Here is a 19944-nt window from a genome sequence, read left to right as displayed (position 1 = left end):
GTAAAGCATGATGGGTGAAAAAGGTGTCAAGTGCAGCAGCACAGTTAATATCGATTTACACCATTAACAGCTGAGAAAACGGCTTACCCAGAACTCCAACGGCTGCAAGAACAGGATAATAAATGCGTTGTTTCTGATAGGTTATGGGATATTCCATTTCTGTGAGAAGCACTGACTTCTTTTGGCCTGGAAACCACAACTCCGGCAGATACTGTGAGATGATTCATTCCAACGAGCCCTGATTTATGCAGGGGATAAGTCTCCATTGGCAAGGTAATACCCCTGATCATTACATTATTTTTACAATCATTTGAACAAACACATTACATCAGCAGCATTGACTCGAATGTAAATAATGATGTGGATATACGACGGTACCTCAAAGTCCAGGACATTAGCTTAATCAGGCCTCTCTCAGGAATAAAGTTACAAGCTGTGCTCATACAGGACCCTGAAGGCGGCGGAACAGGTAGATAAGGTGGTAAAGAAGGCATATGTGATACTTGCCTTTATTAGCCGAGGCATAGAATATAAGAGCAAGGAGGTTATGATGGAGCTGTATAAAGCACTGGTTAGGCCACAGCTGGAGTACTGTGTGCAGTTCTGGTCGCCACACTACAGGAAGGATGTGATCGCTTTGGAGAGGGTGCAGAGGAGATTCACCAGGATGTTACCAGGGCTGGAGCGCTTCAGCTATGAAGAGAGACTGGGAAGATTGGGTTTGTTTTCCTTGGAGCAGAGGAGGCTGAGGGGGGACATGATTGAGGTGTACAAAATTATGAGGGGCACAGATAGGATGGATACTAAGGAGCTTTTTCCCTTCGTTGAGGGTTCTATAACAAGGGGACATAGATTCAAGGTAAAAGGCGGGAGGTTTAGAGGGGATTTGAGAAAGAACTTTTTCACCCAGAGGGTGGTTGGAGTCTGGAACTCACTGTCTGAAAGGGTTGTGGAGGCAGGAACCCTAACAGCATTCAAGAAGCATTTGGATGAGCACTTGAAATGCCATAGCGTACAAGGCTACGGACCAAATGCTGGAATATGGGATTAGAGTAGACAGGGCTGATGGCCGGCGCGGACACGATGGGCCGAAGGGCCTCTATCCGTGCTGTATGACTCTATGACTCTCTATGACTCTAGGACTGATCCAACAACAATGAACGGCTTCATTTACAGTTTTATGGAACTGCATTGAACATGTTCACTTCTGCCGACTCATTTATAACTCATATCAATTTCTCCGCAGTGTACACTGAATCCAGGGACACAAACAGACCCATTTCACTCTGTTCCTGCAGTTTCCCAGTTAAAATATTAATTTTGAGTCTCTGACAGAAGGACAGCAGGATTGTAGCCGAGAAATGACAGTGGGTGATATTAGGGGTCGGACACTGAACGAGCTTCATTGCCATTCCTCTCTCCGTTGTTTTATTGCAGATGTTTCCCGATTTGTTCTAGATTTGACTCATGGCTCCAATAAAATTGGCCACGTGTAACTGAGCTAAGCTCACAGCCCAATTTTATTTCTGTCATAAAGGCCCTGTACTTCTCTCACCCAACTTCATTCCTTCCTCAGCTCAGTGCCATTGAAACTCTCAGTCTTCCTCTGCCCCTCCAGACTCTGTTTCTCCAATCCACTCCAGGCCGGCCATCCATCCTCCACTTTCCTGCTCGGCCTCACTGACCCTCACTGACGCCCACTTCCACATCGCCTTACATTCAACATTTTCATATTTGGGCTTAAATCCCTCCATGGCTCATCACTCCGCATCCACCTCCCCTCATCTACACATAAAATGATAGAAGCACAGAAGGACGCCATTCGACCCATCCTGCCTGTGCTGGCCCTTTGAAAGAGCTACACAATTAGCCACAGTGGCCTGCTTTTCCCCGATCGCCCTGCAAATTTCCCCTTACAGCGACAGCAAACCCACCCATGACTTCATCATTCATCAGTCACTGGCCTATTTAGTTGGGATTACCTCAATAGTTTATATTCAACTATCTGATCATAACCAGGAGAATCTTCTCTTCCCTCCTTATCATCTTTATCTCTGATGCATTTAAGTGTTCAATCTTTGGCTCCCTCCTCTTCCTCATCTACATGCTGCCCTTTGGTGACACTGTCTGCAGATATGGACCAGCTTTCAAATGTACGCTGACAAAACCATCGCCTCTCTTGGCCCTTCCAATGTCGTTGTGTTGTAAGACCCATATCCTGTTGTAGATGAGCTGCTATTTCCTCCAGTTACAATTGAGAAGTCATGATCTTTGTTCCCTCAATCTCGACATCCTTGCCGCTGATTTCACCCCATCCCGGGATTTTGTCTGAGGCTGGTCCTGACCGTTCGTAACTTTCACGTTCTATTCAACTCCGAGCTGAGCTTCTGAACCCCTCTCCTCTTTATCGCAAGGACCGTCTACTCCTGTGTCCATAATAATGCCTGTCCGACCTCTCTACACTTCTGCTACTGAAAACCTCACACTGGCCTTTGTAAGCTCTCCGGTAAACTCACACGAGCCACTCATTACCAGACTGAAGTCATTCATTACATTTTAGCTGATGTGTACTGTACATGCAGAGGAGCTGAAACTGACACATACACGGTTACTACAGTATGCATAAAAACATAAGAAATATGCGCAGGAGCAGGCCACACGGCCATTCGAACCTGTTCCGCCATTAAATGAGCTCATGGCTGATCTTCTACTTCAAATCCATTTCCCACCCAATTCCCAAATCCCTTGATTTTTAGATTCCAAAAATATATCGATCTCAGCTTTGAATGTACTCAATACTCAGCATCCTCGGTATTCTGGGGTAGAGAATTCCAAAGATTCACAACCATCTAAGTGAAGAAATTCCTCCTCATCTCAGTCTTAAATGGCCGACCACTTAACCCGAGGCCATGCCCCATAGTTCTAGACGCTCCACCCAGGGTAAACAAGCTCTCCGCATTTACCCTGTCAAGACCCGTAACAATCTTATATGCTTCAATTAGATCACCTTTCATTCTTCTAAATTCCAGATAGTATAGGCCCATTCTACTCAATCTCTCCTCATACGACATCCCTCTCATCCCAAGAATCAATTTAGTGAACCTTTGTTGCACCGGCTCGAAGGCAAATACATTCTTCCTTGGATAAGGAGACCAAAGCTATACACAGTACTCCAGGTGAGGTCTCACAAAAGCCCTGTATAATTGTAGTAATTCTTCCTTACACCTACCCCCTTTGCAATAAAGGCCAACATGCAATTTGCCTTCCTATTTTATTGCTGTACCTTCATGCTAACGTTTTGTGTTTCGTGTACGAGGACATCCAAATCTCTCTGAACACCAACATTTAATACTTTCTCACTATTTAAAAAATATTCTGTTTTTCTATTCTTCCTCCAAAAGTGAATAACCTCACATTTCCCCACATTACATTCCATCTGACACCTTCTTGCCAACTCACTTAACCTTTATATCTCTTTGTAGACTCCTTATGTCCTCCTGACAACTTGCTTTCCTACCTAGCTTTGTATCGTCACCAAATTTGGATACATTACACTCGGTCCCTTCATCTAAGACGTTAATATAGATTGTTAATAGCTGAGGCCAAAGCACTGATCCGTAAGGCACACCACTACTTATAACCTGCCAACCTGAAAATGACCAGTTTATCCCTACTCTCTGTTTTCTCTCCGGTAACCAGTCCTCTATCCATGCTGATATATTACTCCCAAACCCATGAGTCCTTATCTTGTGCAAATACATTTTTATGTGACACCTTATTGAATGCCTTTTGAAAATCCAGATATAATACATCCACTGGTCTGACTGTGTCTCTTAGGGGTTATTGGGTCACTGTGGGTTTACTGGGTCACTGAGGGATCACTGGATCACTGTGCGGTTACTGGGTCACTGTAGGGTGTCTGGGTCACTGTAGGGTGTCTGGGTCACTTTGGGATTACTGGTTCACTGTGGAGATACAAAGATGGGGAAATTACACAGGTATTGAATATGTATATATATTTTTATCTGTTCCTCTCGTTCTCTAAATCTCTGTATCTCTCTTTATGAGTAACTCTCTCTCTATGAATAGTTCCCTCTTGATATGTCCATCTCTCTTTATGTCTTCATATACATACAAATACACACAGATATATATATATATATATATATATATATATATATATATATATATGTATATATTACCTTCTGTGACTTTATCCATCACGCTTGACACATCTGTGTATCTCATGATGCCTTCCTTTTTCAATCTTTCCGTCTACAAACCTCCCTCACTCTTTGTGAACATCTCTGCCACCTTGAATCAGTTTCAACCTCTCCTTCCGATCTCCCTCGGTTGATCTCTGCCTTTCTGTCCCTTTGTTTTCCGTTTCTCAGTCCGTTTCACTGGGGGTAGTTGTTGACTTTGTGCAATAGTGTAAAGCGGGTGACAGCGAATCGAGAGCCTGTTTTACGTCTCTCCCGGGTTTTTTTCCCATTAATGTAATAATGAGGATAGATTGAAAACATTTCTATTAACCGGTTAACATGATTGCATAAAGTCAAAATCTAGCCCAATGTTTATTCTATTCTGTGCATATAGGTTAATAGGGGTGAGTCAACAGTAAGTAAATGAATAATAATCGAGTATTTAAAGAGCGTTTAGAGGTAAAGAAAATAGGTTGATGAACAGAGGGGCAGATTGCACGGCGGGGGAGATTACATAGAAGGGGAATATTACGCCGAGAGGAACATCACACGCAATGAGGTGGATTATTACACAGCGGAAAACATGGGATTCGAGACAGAGTGATCGGTTGCACACAATGGATTGATGCCTGCTCACAATTGTAGCTGATCTGATGCATCGTGTCCATAGCCTACTAGTGCTCAGCGTGAGTCATTGGTTGCGGTACTTGCCTGCATCACATGCAAGGTTTGGGATGGTTCAGGAGAGAAGTGAGCAGGTTCAGTTGCAGCGACAGTGCTGTTCAACAAACAATGCCATGCCAGAGAGAAAATCCAACTATTCGAGGGATGAGGCCTGGTAGTTCATGGCGGAGAAGCTAAAGATGCCAGTGGTACCACCTGAGAAGGTGGCTGGAATATCCCAGAAATGTGCTCGCAGTCTTGAATTTTCCCACCCATTCATTCTGACAGTTAGGAAGCCGCAGAGCAGCGAGCGCATAAGTCATAAGCCCAGTTACTGGGTTTTGGATTGCTGTGTTGGAAGATTTGGCCAGATTGAGACAGTGGCATGAAAACAAGTCCCCTCAGCAGGGGCCATACTTCCAGCCCACTTGCAGGACATTAATCCACAACCATTTCAACATGAAGACCATTGTAACCAAGCAGATGTGTAACAGCTGTAACACTTACCGCTGTCTGGGTCAACTCCCAGGTGGCCACCCATACTGGACAAGGTGCATTTTCACAGAAATGTACTGGAAGCTGGTGGCGATTGGTATCTCCAGTCTCTTGTTAATAGTTGCCACTGTGTGTGACGATGTCTTCGACAAGTGGCTGCCAGTCGCGTGCAAGAAGAGAGTTGATATTCACTGAAATCTGAGCCCTTCGCTAAGGTTAGATAAGGGTGGCAGGGCAGGTGGTTCGTCGTAACTGCAGTATGTGGAGACCAGTGAGATTCTGAGCAAAGCAGCCACATATGCGATAAGTGTCCGAAACTCGAGGAATTTCGGCTCCGAGTTTTTGAGCTGAAGTGTGAGCTGCACACATTGCGATGCATCAGGGATGGGCGAGAGTTATCTGGACACTTTGATCCAGGAGGCAGTCACACCCCTTAGGTTAAGTAGCAGTTTCGAGTTGGTGAGTGGTCAGGGACATGAAGGGTGTGACTGCGAGTCCGAAGGTGTGGGGACACAGGATGAAGTGATGGAGAATCCTAAGCCCTTGACATTGTCCAACAGGTACGAGATAATTGCTATCCGTATAGATGTGAACAAGGATTGCAGGCAGGTTGGTAAACTGACCAAGGCACAGTGGTACCGGTGGACATTCAAGTGGGGAGAGTAAAAAGGAATGTGGTACTGGTAGGGAACAGTACAGTCAGGAGCATAGATACGGTTCTCTGTAGCCTCGATCACGAGTCCAGAAGGCCGTGTTCCCTGCCCGGTGTCAGGGTTAAGGATATCGCCTCGCAGAATTTGCAGCATGACGGGGAGGATCCAGTTGTCGTGGTCCATGTAGGAACCAACGAATTAGGTAGAACTAGGAATGAGGTTCAGCTGAGGGAGTTTGAAGAGTTCGGGACCAAATTAAAAAGCAGAACCTCAAAAGTAATAATCTCTGGAATACTGCCTGAGCCATTACCTGAGCAAATTGACATAGGGTCAAACATATCAGAGCTTTAAATGCGTGGCTGAAAAAGTGGTGTGGGCGACAGGGGTTTAGATTCATGGGGCATTGGCACCAGTACCAGGAGTGAGAAAGGATCTTCGCTTGGAAGATCAGGAATTAGAATCAGGATGGAGATAAGAAACAATAAGGAGAAGAAAACACTGGTGGAAGCAGTTATTGGAGCCCCTTACAGGTGCTAAACCATTGCACAGAGTATTAATCAAGGAACAATAGGAGCTTGTAACAATGGTAATGTCATAATCGTGGGAGACTTTAATCTTCATGTAGACTGGACAAATCAAATTGGCAAAGGTCGTCCGGATGACGAGTTCATAGAATGCATTCGAGGCAGTTTCCTAGAAAAATGCTTCGTGGAACCAACCAGGGGATAGGCTATTTTGGATGTTGTTTTGTGTAATGAGTCTGGGTTAATTAGTAATCTCTTGGTAAAGGATCCTGTGGGGAAGAGTGATCATAATATGATCGAATTTCACATTGAGTTTCGAAGTGATATAATTCAGTCAGAAGCTAGAGTATTAAACTTAAATGAAGCCAATTCCATAGGAATGAGGGGGGAGTTGGAAACATAGAACCATAGAAAAGGTACAGCACAGAAGGGGGCCATTCGGCCCATCGTGTCTGCGCTGGATCGAAGAGCAACCAGATGCCGATTCCAATCCCACCTTCCAGCACCTGGTCCGTAGCCCTGTAGCTTACAGCAATTTAGGTGCAGGTCCAGTACTTTTTAAATGAGTTGAGGGTCCCTGCCTCGACAACCAATTCGTGCAGCGAATTCCATACACCCACCACCCTCTGGGTGAAAAAGTTTTTCCTCAAGTCACCTCTATTCCTTCCACCAATCAGCTTAAATCTATGCCCTCTAGTTATTGAACTCTCCGCTAGGGGAAACACGTACTTCCTGTCTGCTCTATCTGGGCCCTTCATAATTTTGTACACCTCAATCAAGTCTCCCCTCAGCCGCCTCTGCTCCAAGAAAAACAACCCCAGCCGATCCAATCTCTCCTCGTAGCTGCAATTTTCAAGCCCTGGCAACATTCTTGTCAATCATCTGTGCACTCTCTCCAGAGCAATTACGTCCTTCCTGTAATGTGGTGACCAGAACTGCGCACAATACTCCAGCTGTGGCCTTACCAGCGTCTTTTTCAATTCCATTATTACATCCCTGCTTTTGTATTCTATACCTCGGCTAATAACGGAGACTATTCCGTAAGCCTTCTTCACAACCTTATCTACCTTTACTGCCACCTTCAGGGACGTGTGCACATGCACTCCAAGATCTCTCACTTCCTCTACCCCTCTCAATATATTCCCATTTACTGCGTATTTCCTTTTACGCTTTGCCCTCCCTAAGTGCATTACCTCAGACTTCTCCGGGTTGAACTTCATTTGCCACTTTTCGGCCCACTCCACCAACCCATTGATATCTTTTTGGAGTCTACAGCGATCCTCTTCACTATCAACTGCATTTGCCAATCATGTCGCCAACATTGAAGTCCAAATCATTAATATATGCCACAAACGGCAAGGGACCCAACACTGAACCCTCTGGCACACCACTGGAAACAGATTTCCATTCGTAAAGACATCCATCGATTTTTACCCTTTGTTACCTGTTACTGCGCCAAATTTGGATCCAATTCGCCACACCTCCCTGTATCCAATGGGCTTTTACCTTTCTGACCAGTCTGCCATGTGGGACCTTGTCAAATGCCTTACTAAAATCCATGCAGACAACATCCACTGCATTACCCTCATCATTCCTCCTTGTCATTTCCTCAAATCATTCAATCAGATTTGAAAGACATGACCTTCCCTGAACAAATCCATGCTGACTATCCCTGATTAAAACATGCCTTTCCAAGTGACAGTTTATCCTATCTCTCAGTATTGATTCTAATAGTTTGCCCACCACCGAGGTAAGACTGATTGGCCTATAATTGTTCGGCCTTTCCCTCGTACATTTTTAAACAATGGTACTACGTTTGCAGTCTTCCAGTCCTCCGGTACCTCCCCTGTATCTAGTGAGGATTGGAAAATGATCCTCAGAGCATCCGCTGTTTCCTCCCTGGCTTCCGTTAATAGCCTTGGAAACAATCCATCCAGCCCTGGTGACTTGTCAACTTTCAAGGATTCCAGTCCCTCTAGTACTTCCTTTCTCGTTACGTTTACCTTATCCAATATTTCCCACCTCTCCTCTTTAACTACTATGTCCGGATCATCACTTTCCTTTGTGAATACGGAGACAAAATAATCATTTAAAACACTACCCACATTCTCTGCTTCTTCACACAAGCTACCCTTATCATCCCTGATAGATGCCACCTTTTCCTTAGCTAGTCTCTTGTTCTTAATGTATTGATAAAACATCTTTGGGTTTTCTTTAATATTACTAGCTAATATTTTCTCATGCCCTCTCTTTGCTTTCCTCATTTCCTTTTTAACGTCATCCCTGTACTTTCTATACTCCGCTAGGCTTTCTGCAGTACTTAATTTGCTGTGAGTCATAAGCTTTCTTTTTCTGTTTTATCTTGCCCTGTATACTTCTAGACAACCAGGGGGCTCTAAATTTGGCAGTGCCACCCTTTTTCTTTGAGGGGACGTGTCTCCATGTGCCCGTAGAATTTCACTTTTTAGTGCCTCCCCTGGCTTGCCAGTGATTTCTCCTCAATTAGTTATGTCCAGTCCACTTCTGCCAAATCACCTCTTAGTTCTGTAAAATTTGCCTTCCCCCAAATTAAAACGTTTACTCCTAATTTAACTCTGTCCTTTTCCATAATAATGCTAAAACTGACTGAATTGTGGTCAACAACCCCATATGGTCACCCGCTGTCAATTCACCCACTTTCCCATCTTCATTTCCCAGGACTAAATCTGGAATTGCATCCCCTCTTGTTGGGCTTTTCACGTATTGGCTAAAAAAAGTTCTCCTGGACACTGATCAATAATTTTGCGCCCTCTGTGCCCCTCACACTGTTTGAATCCAACTTGATGTTCGGGTAGTTGAAGTCCCCCACTATTATTGCCCTCTTATTTTTGCAGTCAGAAATTTGCCCACATATTTGTTCTTCTATCTCCCTTTCGCTATTCGGGGGTCTATAGTATACGCCTAGTAGTGTGACTGCCCCTTTTTTATTTCTTAGCTCAACCCATATGGCCTCGATTGATGATCCATTTAGCATATCATCCCTTCTCACAAGTGTAATTGATTCTTTAACCAATAATGCTAACGCCCCTCCCATTTTATCACACACTCTATACTGCCATAAAAAAACTCTGTTTCCAGGGACATTGAGCTGACAATTATCCCGCTCTTTAAGCCCGGTTTCCATTATAGCAATGATATCATGCTGCCGTGTGTATATCTGTGCCCTTAGCTCATATGTTTTGTTTGTAATATTCCTTGCATTGAAGTATACACCCTTCAACCCCGTCAATTTCCTCTGCTGAACACGAATTAACCTTTGCTTCTTTTGTCTTTCTGAGTTGCTAACTACGTCACTGTTAGGGTAAAATTTGGGCTGTTGGGTTAAAGGCAAAGATGAAGTGACTATTGTGTGCATGGCTGCGGTCATTGCCCCAAGACCACACTGAAATGCGCTTTGTGCAGACCAGACTAACCCTAATTAAAAGCTTAAACATAACACGTGCCTACTAACAAAATGGACTCTACTAAACAAAATGGATTCTGTGACTGTGGGAAAGACAGTTAAAGTGCAGAGTTTGTATATTCCGAAAACTGACTTACAGTCTGGGAATACAAAAGACATTTCACAACGAGCTGATAAAAACTACAGAACCAGACTGAATAGACAAAGACCATACTGTCTTAAGGTGATAATAGTTGTTTTAATATGATTGGAGGTCCGTGGTTGCTGTGCTAATGTATACACTAATAAAGACTAATGATGTAATAGCTACTGAAAATCTGTATTTCAAAGGTATAAAAAAGCATGACAACCATTTTGAAGTTGAGAAGGTAGTTGCGAACGCTGCGGAGCGTCCAGTTCTTCTCCCAAAGTACTTTGTCCAATAAACTGCATGTTGAATCTTTAAGTCTGACTCCGAGTGGTGATTTTCCCACAACAAATTGGCGTAGTCGGCAGGTTCTCACTGCTGGTGAGCTGATCAGTTGGCCTCTATCAGCGAACTGGAGTAGAGATTATTGAACTGTGGGAGTCAGACTGAGCCAACAGTGCAGTTAAAAACGTGGGGTAAGTTAAGAGAATTCATGGGACTGTTGGGTATAAACAGGGACTGGTTGCTTGTGCTGATCCGGTATCAAACTCTGTAGTGGCGAACAAACGCAGAGATTAGAGCATAAGTTAGAGCTTAAGTTAATTTACGATGTGTACTATCTGATCATATTAACCTGGAGCCGAACTCCATGCGAGGAAGCACATTACCAAACCGGTAATTGTGGCCGTGAGTATTTAGTTGCAACTGAAAGTAAAATCTGGAGTTGAGTTCGGGCTGGGATTTCAGAAAGTTTCAGAAAGTTTGGGAGGAAAAAGTAAGTCTGGTGAGACCGGCAGTGACCGGTGATTTGAGGTCGGCAGTGCCCGACAAGACCGACAGTGATCGATGATTAGATCCGGCTGAGTTCCGGGGCCAGGATCCGAAAGTTTGAGAGAAAAGAAAATCCGGTGAGAGACCGGAACCCGAAAGATTGAGAGAAAAGAAAACCCGGTGGGTGGACCGGGACCCGAAGGATATAGCGAGATCAGGACACAGCAATTAAAGATGACAAGTGAACAACCTAGATGGGGACCTGCGGGTTCCCTTATTGAGAAGAATATGACAGACAGACGCTCGTTGATTAAGCAGATGCAAAAGGATGGTTGAGATATTTCTCAGACCTTAGAACAACAGAGAAAGTGGATAGATGGGGAAAAGAAGGATAGTACAAAAAAGGCAGGAGTATTACTAGTCCACCAACTAGTCCACCAAGTAGGCACCTCCACTAGAAAGTGGAGCGAAGATAAGGATAAAATAAGGGAATTCGAAAAAAAAAATCAACTAAAATGTTTAAAAGACAGAGACACGGAAAAGTAAGGGTGTACTGTCTCTTTAAAAAGCCTGTCCTGATTGTGAGTGTTTTTTTTTCGGTGTTGTGGGCCACGCCCCCTTCTTACTGCGTCTTACGTGTTTTCTTCTTTTGTGTGTGTTTTGTCTTGTGTTTAATTCTGAGATTGCTGAATTAAAATTGGAGTTATTGAGGTTAAGTCACCTATTAAATCCTGATTCTTATAAAATGTGAGCATGTCAAATTCCAGACATGGGATCTTCTAAGAATTGGCATTTGAATTTTTATCTTGTGATTGGCTGTGGTTAAAAAAAAAGGTTAAAAAAAAATAACGGGACAGATATAAAAAAGCTATCTGGTATCACCGTGATCGGAAACGTTGGAAAGCTGGAACAGCTCGGAGAGTTGGTCACAATCATACCCACTAAATGTATGTAAAAAAAATCAATTGGAAAGCTATAGTTGTGTATGACGAGCAAATTTCAAAACTTACGAAGACTAACTATAAACTAAAATGTACGATGGGAGATGTTGTTTCCCGGTATGAATTTTTTTTAAAAAAGAATTTATGTGAAAATTACGTTGACGTATGCTTAGAAAAGTTTAACCTTCCCAAGGACACCGATATCGGTTTCCAATTCACCAAGACAAAATGAGGTTTTAATTGTAAAGAAAGATAAAGTGCAGATTTAAAGAATTACAAGTTACAATTGCAGGATGATCTCTAGTTATAATTTAAACTGATCTTCGAAGCATTTTGTGCTATTGTGATTGATTAAACACTATGATTAAAATAAATCTCAAAAAATAGTGTGAGAAAGATAAAGTGAAAGCAATCCACAAATGTGAGAAGTGAAAAAAAAATTCAGTCAAAGCTGTGTGAAGTTAATTTTAACCCCTTCCATCCCAAGAAGCCAGACTGTCATGCCAAGCAGTTCAAACAGATAGAAATGACCCAACCCAGTCGGTTGAGAACTGTCTGAGGCTTGCCCAGAACACAGGTTGAACATGAGGTAACAATTGGTATAGGTTATATTATTAAAGTTGACCCAATTACTCGGAAATGCCAAAGGCACCCAGACAATGCTACAGTGGAAAAAATTGATAAGAAAGGAATGTAAAACAAATCATATGAAGAGAAAGCATAGGTTAGACAATTGGAAGTCCATTACTTGAGCTATGTACTGACAGAGCGTACTAAACGCCTATCAGTTTTACCCCGCCACAGTATGAAAAGGAACTTCGACAAGTTCGGGGGCTATTCACGAATAATAGATAGAATACAAATCTGACCATCGAGGGGAGACGTTCCCTGACAAATTATATAACTCGCATTGAGAATGCTAAGAAAATTCAACAATTATCTCAACACCTCCTAACTCAAGTGTTAAAACAAAGCGAGACATGGAATAGAGGTGGACATCGTAAAAGAGATAGACAAATATGGAGACCTAAAGGTCTGTGATAAGTCATTGATTTGGACATCTTGAAAACACGGGGATTAGGACTTGGAGTTGGGAATTCCAGTCTGCAGTCCTACGTACATCTGAATGTGGGAGAGGCAGTGTTTATTTCAGACAGGCTGCGTGCTCCAGAGAGAGAGAGAGAGAGAGAGAGAGAAAGAGACAAGGCAATTTCTCTCTCCTGTTTTGTTTTCTCATTTGGTTTCGGGTAAAGGGATTATTCCTTTGGACAAAATAAATAATAAATGAAGATTTGACAAATTAACCCCTTGGGCTCTCAAGAAGAGCCGCAATAGATTTTCTGTGTTTCTTTCAAAACAGGTGACCCTGGTTTTTGGGACCACATGAGTGTTGATGTTGCAGGATTACCAAGAGTAATTACAAAGTTACGATGCAACCTTTGCTGGACAAATTTGGTGCATGAAACGATCCAGTGATGTTAAAGATTTAAGACTTTAGCTGCAGACATCAGCAGATACCAAATGTCACAGCGTGGTGATATCAACCTGATTCACTTACTTTGAAAACATTTTGATTTGTTTTGTTTTAACCCATTTATTGTCTTCTGAGACAGAGTGCTCGAGGTGGGAAAATATGGGAGTTACATCCAAAAAAAAAATTATGAGTACTTCATCTCTACTATAAAACCACAAAGCCTGGACATAATTTGTTTCTGAAATTGGAATTGATAACAAAAATTTATATGAGGAGAAAAATTCACTGGTAATTTCAGGGGATAATCAAATTATATATTAAAATAAAAGAAGTCCAGTCTAAATGGTTCCTATTGAATGCTGTGTATCAAGAATTCTTTTCGGGAGGGAAGAAAATTTTACATTCACAAGTCCTGTCAGTCCAACAATACTGCTCTCAAGTTGGGATAATTGTGAAATGATAGAAGGGACTCGGGCACAATGTAGTGGGATATTTTGGGAAATGAAAAGCGGTTCAAGAAGAAATTACGTAAAATAAATAAATTTTGGGATATTGGAGCTAACTGTAAATATTGTATCGGACAGTAACATTGATTTGGCAATATTAGATCAAAAGGTCAGAGATTTAGGGCCTCGCATTAAAGATATATTTAAAAATAAATGAAAATACAGATAAGGAATTGTCTAAGGATCAAATACTGATCATACATTTGCACAGGATAGCTACAGTGCTAGAAACACATGCCCGAACGATTAATAAATTAATAAAAGACGAATATAATGTATCTTAGCAGGCGGCTGCTAATAACATCTGCAGTACATATGGTAACTGGATTGTGGAACAGACACGAGAGAACCTAGCCCAGATACAGGCAGGGGAAGTACCCTTATGAATAACGAATCAACAAACTGAGGGTGAGCCTGACCTGTGGGCATGATGGAGGTGGTACCTCCAACCGGCTGTTACCAAACAAGAACATCACCCCTTGCCAATTCAGGGCAATGGAGCGAGTGTACCCCACTCAAGTGGAGTGTAAACCTGACGGAGGAGGGCTCCTAGGGTTGGTACTAGTAATACTGGTGATGGCACCCGAAACCCAGGGACGAGAGGTGTAACAAGAATATTGGGGTAATGAAGGACGGAATGCACATATCCCATCACAATATGTTACAATATGCTGAAAAAAAAAATTAAAGGGAATTTGGCTGGAACAAAATTGAAGGGATGTGTTACTTGACATGCTGTGACTGTATGTCCACATAGTGTTGGACACAGCCCAGAAGCACAGGGTGAGATAATTTACAACAGAAATGCGTATGTGCCGCCCCAACAGCCGAATAGCATAAAGATAGGGCACTTTTCACCCAAAATCTGTAACATTTAACCTGTGAGTTACGGGTTAGGCATACGCACAGAACATCACGGAAGATAAATACCCGAAAGGCTGTGTATTAAGTGTCGGACCAATGTTCCATGGACTTTATCGGTATTGGTCTCAATGATTATTAAGCCATAATCATGACCAAAAGGGGGGTATGTTACGGTAAAATTTGGGCTGTTGGGTTAAAGGCAAAGATGAAGTGACTATTGTGTGCATGGCTGCGGTCATTGCCCCAAGAGCACACTGAAATGCGCTTTGTGCAGACCAGACTAACCCTAATTAAAAGCTTAAACATAACACGTGCCTACTAACAAAATGGACTCAACTAAACAAAATGGATTCTGTGACTGTGGGAAAGACAGTTAAAGTGCTGAGTTTGTATATTCCGAAAACTGACTTAAAGTCTGGGAATACAAAAGACATTTCACAACGAACTGATAAAAACTACAGAACCAGACTGAATAGACAAAGACCATACTGTCTTAAGGTGATAACAGTTGTTTTAATATGATTGGAGGTCCGTGGTTGCTGTGCTAATGTATACACTAATAAAGACTAATGATGTAATAGCTACTGAAAATCTGTATTTCAAAGGTATAAAAAAGCATGACAACCATTTTGAAGTTGAGAAGGTAGTTGCGAACGCGGCGGAGCGTCCAGTTCTTCTCCCAAAGTACTTTGTCCAATAAACTGCATGTTGAATCTTTAAGTCTGACTCCGAGTGGTGATTTTCCCACAACAGTCACTAACTGCTTTTCTACTTCCCGTTTCCTGTTCTGAATTTGTCCGATCTGTACCTGACCTTTGGTTCCCATCCCCCTGCCATACTAGTTTTAATCCTCCACAACAGAACTAGCTAATGACCCCGCGAGGATATTGGTCCCGGTTCTGCTGGGGTGCAACCCGTCCAGCTTGTACATGTCCCGCCTTTCCCAGAATCGTTCCCAATGCCTCAGGAATTTAAACCCCTCCCTCCAACACCATCTTTCAAGCCGTGCATTCATCTGGTCTATTCTCCTATTTCTGCTCTCGCTAGCACGTAGCACTGGGAGTAATCCTGAGATTACGACCTTAGAGGTCCTGCTTTTTAATGTATTTCCTAACTCCATATATTCTGCTTGCAGGACCTCATCCTTTTTTTTAAAAAAAGTTTTTGTTGGTACCGATATGGACCACGACCTCTGGCTGTTCACCCTCCCCCTTCAGAATGTCCTGCAGCCGCTCCGCGACACCCTTGACCCTCGCACCAGGGAGGTGACATACCATCCTGGAGTCACGTCTGCGGCCGCAGAAACGCCTATCTGTTCCCCTTACGATGGAATCCCCAATCACTATTACTCTCCCATTCTTTTTCCTCCCCTTTTGTGCAGCTGAGTCACTGGTGTTGACCCGGTCTTGGCTCTTGATGCATTCCCCTGATAAGCCATCTCCTCAAACAATATCGAAAGCGGAATATCTGTTTGAAAGAGAGATGGCCACAGGGTCTCCTGCTCTAATTGCCTCGTCCTTTTACTCTGCCTTGCGCTCACCCATTTCCTTTCTGACTGCGTAATCTTTATCTGCAGTGTGACGACCTCACTGAACGTGCTATCCACGATAATCTCACATCACGGATGCTCCACAGTGAATCCACCCGCAGCCCCAGCTCCGAAATGCGGTTAGAAAGTCGCTGCAGCTGGACATACTCCCTGCACAGATGGTCGCCAGGGACACCGGTAGTGCACATGACTTCCCACATAGCGCAGGAGCATATCACGTGTGCGAGCTCTGCTCGTTAAGCTCGTTAATTATTGAGTTTACTCCTTTAAATTACTCCTAATTTAGAGAATGTTAACTACACTAGGGACCTTGATTCACTTGCTATAACTAAATTAAGTTGCGTTTTTTAAAGTTTAGTTTTACGCAATGAGTTACTTCGCCCACAGTGCGAAGAAAGAAGAATACAGAAAAGATTCTCACCACCAACCACCGACCTGCCTTACCTGCGACGTCACACTGCAGTTTTGTGTTGTTGTTGCTGTGGCCCGCTCTCGGTTCGCTCCTCTCCGCTCTGATGACTAATCAAATGCACCTCACCCCTGACTGCACCAAATCGTCAATTATAGACTCTGTCGAAACCAAACTCCGTCGATGGCGATGGCTGTTGCTTCTCCATGCTCCCTCATTCCCGTGCATTAGGAAAACCTTTCTTAATTTATGCTCGCTAGAATACCAGTCACCTGAGTGAGCCCAGCTGACAGTAGATTACCAGTTCTAACAAGTCACCGAATTAACTAGGTGACCAACTGTCACTTCAAGCTGCTTGTTTACCACTAACTGAAAACTGCAAGTTAAGATTAAATTTAAGGTAAATGCTTGATGCCAAACTTAATGAAATTTTAGATGAAGGTCAACCCTTAAAAATCCCCTCACTCACCAAATTCCCAATCACAGACTCTGTCGAAACCAGACTCCGTCGATAGCCGTTACCCCGTGCTCTCTGATTGATACAACTCACGTGAGTCTCATCGGGTGCAGCCTGCGGTGAATGTCTCAGTCCTTCCCGTCTGGAGAGAAAGCTTCTTGTCCAATGATTGATTAGAAAGGAGAAATAAGGTGCACAGAGGACTGGGAGAGACAAGTAGCATTAGAATAAAGAATAGTTCAGAAATAGCAGGGACCAGGCAGGGGGCAAATGTGGGGCAGTCTTTGATGACATTGGAATGCATGTCCATAAATGGGCGTAGCTTGGGAAATAATGTCGGTGAGCTGCAGGCTCAAGTCCAGATGGCACTATGATATAGTGGCAATAACAGAGACTGGCTCAAGGTGGGGGAGGATTGGGAAGGGGACGTACTTAATATTCCTGGCTAGAAGGTATTCAGGAAAGATAGGGAAGGAAAGAAGGGAGAGGGTGGCAGTATTAATCAAATAAACTATTATAGCACTGGAAAGGGATGATGTCGTTGATGCGGCCAAAGACAGAATCTATTATCTGGTGCAGAAACTTAAATCCGGGACAAAATAAATTGGCACTTGGAAAAGTATGGCCCAACAAATGAAAGTCGGGACGGATTTGTGGAAGTAAAATCGCGTTTGACTAAATTGATTGAATTCATTGATGAAGTAACGTAAGGATTGATGAGAGTAGTGCGGTTGATGTGTATGTGGATTTTCTAAAGGCATTTGATAAAGTACCACTTGTTAGCAAAATCAGAGCCCATGGCATTAAATAGACAGTGGCAGCGTGGATATAAAATTCGCTAAGGTACATAAAGCAGAGAATAATGGTAAAGAGTTGTTTTTCAGACAGGAGAGAAGTAAACAGTGGTGATCCCCAGGAGTCAGCATGAGGACCATTGCTCTTTTTGATATATGTTAATGACCTGGGCTTGGGTATAGAGGGTATAATTTCAAAGTTTGCCGATTACACGAAACTCGGAAATGTAGTGAACAATGTGGAGGATAGTAACGGACTTCAGGAGGACACAGACAGACTTCTGAAATGGGAGGACACACGGCAGATGAAATTTAATGCAGAGAAGTGTGAAATGATGCATGTTGGTACGAAGAATGAGGAGAGGCAATATAATGTAAATGGTACAATTGTAAAGGGGGTGCAGGAACAGAGAGATTTGTGGGGGTGCACACACACAAATCTTTGAAGGTGGCAGGACATGTTGAGAAGTCGGTTAAAAAGCCTATTTGATCCTGGGATTTATTAAGCATGGAAGTTATGCTAAATCTTTGTAAAATAATGGTTAGACCTCAGCTGGAGTATTGTGTTCAATTCTGGGCACCATGCTTTAGGAAAGGATGTCAAGGTCTCAGAGAGGGTGTCGAAGAGATTTACCAAATTAGTGCCAGGGATGAGGGACTTCAGTTTCGTGGGGAGATGGAGAAGCTGGCGTTGTTCTCCTTGGAACAGAGAAGGTTAAGGGGAGATTTGAGAGAGGTGTTCAAAATCATGAACGGTTTTGACAGAGTAAACAAGGGGAAACTATTTCCAGTTGCAGAACGGTCGGTTACCAGAGACACGGATTTAAGGTGATTGCCGAAAGAGCCAGAGGGGAGATGAGAAAACATTTTTTTTTTACGCAGCGAGTTGCGATGCTCTGGAATGCACTGGAAGCAGATACAATGGTAACTTTCAAAAGAGAATTGAATAAATATTTCAAGGAAAAAAATACAGGGCTATGGGGAAAGAGCGGTGCAGTGGAACTAATTGGTAACTCTTTAAGAGAGCTGGCATAGACACGATGGACCGAATGGCCTCCTCTTCTGCTGTACCTACTATAATACTGTGATACAATGATTCCTCCTCCCAAAATTAATCTTTCTTGATCTACTCGTTGCGATATTTTGACAAACATATCCTAAGGGTAGAGGGAGAGAGAGAAAAGGAATTGATTAAGAAACAAAGCAAGGTATTAAAAACAAAGAGAAAGAGCCCAGGGCTCCCTCACCCTCACTCTCTCCGTTACTCGGGCAATCTCTCAGCCACAACATTGACAAACAAATCCCATTTACAAACCAGAAGATCTACAGGGGATAGCGAAAAGTTGGGAGAGACAGAAAGATACTTAGGACAGACTGAAGAGCACAGGCTGACTGAGAAATTCTCCCCACCCCCCGAGAGAAAGGGGAAAGGGTTTGGGATGGGACACACCGCCCAGCCATCCTCTCCCATGTGAACTCCTTGCTTGAGCCTTTGACGTGTTGGGATGAATCGCAATCTACTCCCTTGGGTGCCTGTCCATTGTGATGTTAATCCATAGACAGCCCAGGCCAGGACTGGTTTGACCAGGAGACATGTTGGAATGAGGCACATTCAAATGACCTCGTTTGCTGATTTGAAACCATTACAGTCTGTCTACCCTCCCCCTGTGGCCCAAACACCACAGGATCCCATTGCAGCCTGTCACCACCTCCCAATGTGGCCCAAGAACCCCGGGTCCATTCACAACCTGTCTCCTCATTCCCCTGAGGCCCAAACACCACAGGGGCCCCTCGCACATCCCATACTGCCTGGCAACGATATTTAAAGAACTGAAGTTAAAAAGAATCTGCTCCAAAGACACTATTGATTCAGACTGGAATTGGTGTTGACACAGGTTTTGTGTATTCTCCCATCTCTTCCTTTCTGTATTTTGTCATTTTGAAGTTTTTCAGACATTTTTTAACGATATCCCATCTGGTACTTTACGGCCTGTGTATATCTCAGTTTCAGCTCCTTTGCATGTACAGTGCACAGTGGGTAGAGGGGACGGTCACTCTGGTCTTGTAATG

At 43.3% G+C, this 19944-nt stretch overlaps 1 protein-coding gene across 1 annotated transcript in view; it reads right to left on the bottom strand.

Moving 5' to 3' along the window:
* LOC137312489 (probable G-protein coupled receptor 139) overlaps nt 1-5409 on the bottom strand; it is a 35564-nt gene extending 30155 nt beyond the window's left edge. The window contains exon 1 of the mRNA XM_067979032.1: nt 5376-5409. Within this exon, the coding sequence (XP_067835133.1) occupies nt 5376-5409 (34 nt within the window). The remainder of the gene's footprint in view (nt 1-5375) is intronic.
* Nucleotides 5410-19944: the final 14535 nt, after the last annotated feature.

Source organism: Heptranchias perlo, unplaced genomic scaffold, assembly GCF_035084215.1.
Source record: "Heptranchias perlo isolate sHepPer1 unplaced genomic scaffold, sHepPer1.hap1 HAP1_SCAFFOLD_43, whole genome shotgun sequence".
NCBI classification, from domain to species: Eukaryota; Metazoa; Chordata; class Chondrichthyes; order Hexanchiformes; family Hexanchidae; genus Heptranchias; species Heptranchias perlo.
Note: the sequence above shows the minus strand (reverse complement) of the source record. Positions and strands in the feature narration are given on the sequence as shown.